We start from the raw sequence: 6,318 nt of genomic DNA on the forward strand, positions 1-6,318 counted from the left end.
CATCAACTAAAGTGGAAGAGGGCATGCTAATTTGAATGAATGAATACCCAACTTCTAAAGACTCTAGAAGTTTTTCTATATATATCAACTAAATATTCGGCATGAAGCTCTCTCAAATACTTGGTCCACCTATTTATAGAGTAGACAACTTTTTTTTTGGTAACAGCTGAATGGAAAACTCTGTATTATTTAGGGTTTGGTACTAGTTCCTTTTGTTGTGCAACTATCAATAAATAACCTTATATACATAGTCACATAGCTTTATTTTGATAACTCTAAATTCTGAAGTGAGTCGTTACAAATTAAAGTAAGATTTTGTGGCCTCTCATATCTCTTGGTTCATAATCTTAGTTTGCTGATGAGTGCCGACTCTACAATCTATCTATTACGAGATTTTATTGTTGAACTTATAAATCAACATATGTGTTTTACCTAGATTTTTGTCTCTGTATCAAATGTTTTACATAATCCTCCATGTCTAGGATCAGAACAAGTAAATTAGTTTACTTGCTCTTTTGGAAGATCTAGTAGTAAGGCCAGGGTGCTCAAGATGATGGACTAATAATAAACATTTTCTTGTAGGTAATTAGTCCAATTATTATTTTGGATTAAATACATTAACCATAATTTCAAGTGAAAACATCACAAACATAGTATATTATTGTTATAATTATTAATATTTCATTTTTTAAAAATCAGTATGAAATTCTAAATTTTCAAGAACTCTAAACCTTACTCGATGTTCAATATAGGCAATGATGGGATTTATCATAAGATTATATTGGATTCTCAAGCTTGCCTTTGCTATCTTATTTTCTTCTTTACAACATTATTTAAACTCCCATTGGCAAAGAGTCGGCTATGAGCCCATGATTGTAATGAATGGATAGCTTGAAGACAGCAACCACCACACTGAGCATTCCCGTCAAACATTTGTTAACTTAAGGGTATTACAAATGTATTTTATACTAACGGTCTTTTAAAGATTTCAACTCGCTATTTTGTACCAAATAATTTTGATTTTTTTCCTAAATAATACATTCATACTAAAAAAAATTTAAGCATTAGCCAAAACATTCTCTCTCGACTAGAAACCAAAATATATCAATAATGAATACAAACAGTCTAATCTTTACATGTGAAATTAATCACCTCCGTCGGTTGTTATCATTCCAAAACCTTAAAAAAATATGTAAAAATGATCATTAACAACAACAACCAAAAGATAAAAATAAAGTAAAACAGAGCCCAAAGCCTCGTCACATCTCTGCCCATAAATACCCTTCACCGACTCATCATCTTACCACATCAATTCTGTCATCTCTCTCTCTCTCTCTTTGACTAGATCATAATATTACAACAGAAACATACTCTTGAGTTTGGTAACGAAGCGAGGAGAAGAAGACAATGACGAAAGAAGTGGTTGGGGATAAGAGATCTTTCTCCGGTAAGGACTATCAAGACCCACCTCCTGAGCCTCTATTCGACGCTACTGAGCTTGGGAAGTGGTCTTTCTACAGAGCTCTCATCGCTGAGTTCGTAGCAACCCTCCTATTCCTCTATGTCACCGTTATGACTGTCATCGGTTACAAGAGCCAGACCGATCCAGCCCTCCATCCTGACCAGTGTGCAGGCGTTGGCCTCCTCGGCATCGCTTGGGCCTTTGGTGGCATGATCTTTATCCTCGTTTACTGCACTGCCGGCATCTCTGGTTCGTCTCCTCTCTTTTTCCCCTATAATATTTCTTTCTTGTTTATCAAGTTACTTCTAAAGTAGCACACTCTTGTTAGCTAAGAGCATAACATGTTTTGTTTCAACATGATATGGGAATTTTATATCTGATTTTTTTGCTATCTTGATTGGAAAAATGTGATCAAGGGTGACTAAGAAAACATAATCTCGGTTTGGTGATCTCTATAGGTACTGAGAAACTAAAAAGATCAGTTCGGTTAAGGATTACTAGTTAAGTTCAAATTTAGTTTGGTTTGGTTTTAATACTGACATAAATGTTTGGTTTAATGATCTAGGTGGGCATATAAATCCGGCCGTGACTTTTGGGCTGTTGTTGGCTCGGAAAGTGTCATTGGTGAGAGCAGTGATGTACATGGTAGCTCAGTGCCTGGGTGCCATTTGCGGTGTGGCTTTGGTCAAGTCCTTCCAGTCTGGTTACTACAACCGCTACGGTGGCGGTGCAAACGGTCTCTCCAATGGTTACAGCATCGGCACAGGTGTTGCCGCAGAGATCATTGGCACATTCGTCCTAGTCTACACAGTCTTCTCAGCCACTGACCCCAAGAGGAGTGCGCGTGACTCTCACGTCCCTGTAAGTCCATTATTTTGCCGTTATGATTATTCCATTTATTTAAGAGAATGTGATATGATTATGTCACAACAGATAAATTCAGTAATGGTTAGATAATTTAATTATTAACCGCATTAATGGTAACAGTAGAATACCCGTGTCTTATACGGCGCACTCTTAATTTCTTAGCATAAAGATTTGGCACGTATAAACTAGAAGTAGAAAGTATCATCAGCCTAGACGAGAGAATTAATATTCATATTTCGAATCGAGTTACGAAAGAATAATAGAACGTACGAGATATCACGGATATAATTTGCGAGTGTGACTTCTAGATCTTCATATATTATAATAAACCACATAAAGGACATCGAGTCATTTAAACTTTTTGTCTTTCACGCCTATCTCCCCATCGTATACTCTGTAATGTCCTTTGTGTGTACATGGTCCCAACTCCATTTGTAACCACGTATACTTCTCCCAAAACATAACTATATATGAATATGAATAGTATTTTTGGATGAGTACTCTATACTATTTGTCTCGTGATTTGTAACATTTCATTTTTGTTGGTGTGGTGATATTGAAGGTATTGGCTCCATTACCAATTGGATTTGCAGTGTTTATCGTTCACTTAGCTACAATCCCAATCACGGGCACTGGCATTAACCCTGCAAGAAGTCTCGGAGCTGCAATTATCTACAACAAGGACAAAGCTTGGGATCATCATGTACGTTACTATATCATGTCTTCGATATTATTATTAGACAAGGTTACAATTTATTAATGTTTTACTATTATTACCACAGTGGATATTCTGGGTGGGTCCGTTTGCGGGTGCAGCTATTGCGGCTTTCTACCATCAGTTTGTGTTGAGGGCTGGTGCGATTAAGGCGCTCGGATCCTTCAGGAGCCAACCTCACGTTTAACTTTGATATTGTCTTCCCCAAGTATCAAAAAGACGACAATAAGAGAGACCTTTTTATCTATGTTGATGGTTGGAGTCAAGAAGTGACGTGTAGTAATCTAATTTCTAGCTAGCTTTGGTGAGGAGAGATTTTGAAGTGTACTCACTTGTGGCCCAACTTTGAATTGCTACTTCTATAATTAAGTTAAGTATGTCTACTCCTTCACTTAATAAATTGCTCTATCTATAACTTTGCTAAATTGCTTATGAACCAACTGAAGTACCCACGTGAAAGTGAATTCAGATCTGTTATTCAAAAAAAAAAAAAAAAAAAACTGTATAACAAGTCAGTATAAATGCAATATGAGGAAATTATATATATATATCGGGATAAAACAAAATGTTTTGATGAGAAGAACTGATGGGAAGAAAAGTGGAGTAGTTAAGTCTCAACAAGTTAAAGTAAAAACACTACTACTTTGTTGCTATCAAACTACGTTGTGGTTCCCCTTAGTTTGGAAGGGTAATCTGATAGGTGTTGTTGGCAATAGAGTAGTGGATTGGACGGTGATGGACAAGACGTATCGAGAGGTCAAATAAAGTGGCCATCAACCTCATCGTAAAGGAGGAGCTTAATAAGAACAACTTTGTGTTTCATGCGCATATTTGATAAAGTGACTGAAATCACATGATGAAAAATAGGCAGCAGGTTTCGCAGAAATCAATGGACAAAGCTATTCTCTCTCAACTAACTTCATGTTCAAAAGTAAATTCTTAAACATCATCCTAAATACAAGGAAGCATCATGGTACACATTACAACTATCTATAACGATAACCCTCGCACACTTACTAGAATTAAATCCAAGATGGTATCTATATACTTATTTAACCAACCCTTTAAACAAATAGCCCTACTCCATATAAAATATTACACAAAATGCCACTATATTTTAATACAAAATATAATAACAGAATCTTAATATTAATTTGTTGTAACCTGAAAATGATTATCCAAAAAATAGTAATTATTAATTTATTAGATTACAAGAAATCATTAATAAAATAATTTCGAAATTATTTAATAAAATAATAATAAAATTATTTCGAAATTATGTAATAAAATAATTAAACAGATTCTATTTATTGTTTCAGAAATCTTAGGAAACAATAACAAACTATTTAGAAAATTATAAAACTTAAATTTATTTATAAAACTAAGATTAAATATTTACATATCTAAATCATTTAATAATAACAAATATATATTAAAATTAGGATACAACATTGTTTATATTTTTAAAATATATCTATATACTTATTTAAGCTATGTTGTTAAAAATTTAACCAGTTCTGATGTGACATATTACGAAAATGCTATTATATTTTAATTATTCTAATAACTAACAAAAGAAAAGTTTAGATTTGTTTACAAAATAAGAAAACTCTATTTATGGTTTCATAAATCTTAGGAAATAATAACAAACTATTTAATTGGCTAAAAACTTAATTGTTTATACACAATATTCACTATATAAACAATACTAAGTGTATAATATTGATAATATACATAACCTAATTGTAATTTTCACCTATAAAATTAATATACAACATGTTATACCAATAACTTCAATTTGTAAATTTGGTATATTAAGATCTCTAAACACGATCACATCAATTTGTAATACCAAATCACGGGTCAATACATGTTTTGTTGGATTTTTTTGGTTTTACCGAATGTATAATTAACGAATTTGATATTGCACCAAACCAAAATAGTAGTACCAACTACGGGTCAAAATCAGAGTATGACCTTAAGTAAATTAAATATATGATTTTATAAAATGTATAGAATTAATAAATTTTCTACTATTATTTTGTAACAAACAAATCCAAATTTACATAAATATTTCCTCAAGCTGGTAACATTATTCTACAAAATATTAACGTGTATTTATGAGTCGGATAATAAAACGGGTAATGAGACGGGTAACGAGACGCTCAAAAATTAAATTAATATCCAATACTCGATCATTATTCATGGATAATATAATTATTATACCCTTCACTCGACCCTAAAGCTGTGGGTACCTTTTTCGGGACGGATACAAACCGAAAAACGGGTCCAATACGGGTATCGGTAGTAGTTTCCATGCCTATCTATCTATACTATTAAAAGGAAAGCATTATTTACAAGGCAAAATGAATCCTGAAATATATGACATAAAATGACCCTGAATAAATTAAAAAGCATACAATACAAAAGGGACATTAAAGTAAATTTGATAATAAAAATGCACGGATCCTATATGCTCTAGATTAATTCTGTTCGGATCATGTATTAACTGTTCAGAGCTGTTTTTCATACTCCCTTATCCAAACAGAATCGAAACAAGCATCTGCAATAAAATTCAAAAAAGGTAAGTAGTTTTGCGTAAACAATTTAAGGAAACAATAATTTTGATATTTATGTATATGTTTAATTTGGGCAATTAATTTCGAAATTGTATATATGTAAACTTATTTAATTTGATTTTATATTTTGAGATATATCCAGAAACAAGAAATTATGATGTTACCTAATATACAAAATCATCTAAATGTTTATAGAAATAATTTAAATCAGTATCTATTAAAATCGAGCTATTAAATACAAAATTGTATATATGTATAAAAATATAATTTGGTTATATATTGTGAGATATCTGTAAACAATATTTATGATTTTATATTATGATTTCAAACATATGTATTACATATATACAGTATGTTTAAATCTTGGATACTGAATTAAGATATACATACGTTTGAAACTACTTATAACTTATCATTTTATCAATGCATAAATGTGCGGATCCGAAAACATGTTACAACTAAAGTAAAACAACAGTATTTTAAATATGTTTTTTTTTCTTCAGCTTATCTAGCATAAGCATGTACAAAACAAGAGAGAAAAGAATGTTAACTGACACGGCATGTATGTATGATTCTATTAACTGAATGTTTCAAAGAAATTATTTTTCTTCATCAAATACTTTATTTTGTTTTGAATCAAACTATTACGTGTTTGTGTGCTAAATATGTAGGAACATGATTTTGAGGAAATGAGA

The 6,318-nt window shown here is 31.9% G+C and overlaps 1 protein-coding gene across 1 annotated transcript; it reads left to right on the top strand.

Moving 5' to 3' along the window:
* Nucleotides 1-1,210: 1,210 nt before the first annotated feature.
* On the top strand, nt 1,211-3,469 carry LOC104712087 (putative aquaporin PIP2-5). Its single transcript, XM_010428901.3, has 4 exons — nt 1,211-1,711; nt 2,028-2,323; nt 2,892-3,032; nt 3,112-3,469. The coding sequence occupies exons 1-4, from the start codon at nt 1,408-1,410 to the stop codon at nt 3,229-3,231; spliced, it is 861 nt and encodes a 286-aa protein (XP_010427203.1). The 5' UTR covers nt 1,211-1,407; the 3' UTR covers nt 3,232-3,469.
* The last annotated feature ends 2,849 nt before the right edge of the window (nt 3,470-6,318 follow it).

This window comes from Camelina sativa, chromosome 9, assembly GCF_030686135.1.
Source record: "Camelina sativa cultivar CO46 ecotype springtype chromosome 9, ASM3068613v1".
NCBI classification, from domain to species: Eukaryota; Viridiplantae; Streptophyta; class Magnoliopsida; order Brassicales; family Brassicaceae; genus Camelina; species Camelina sativa.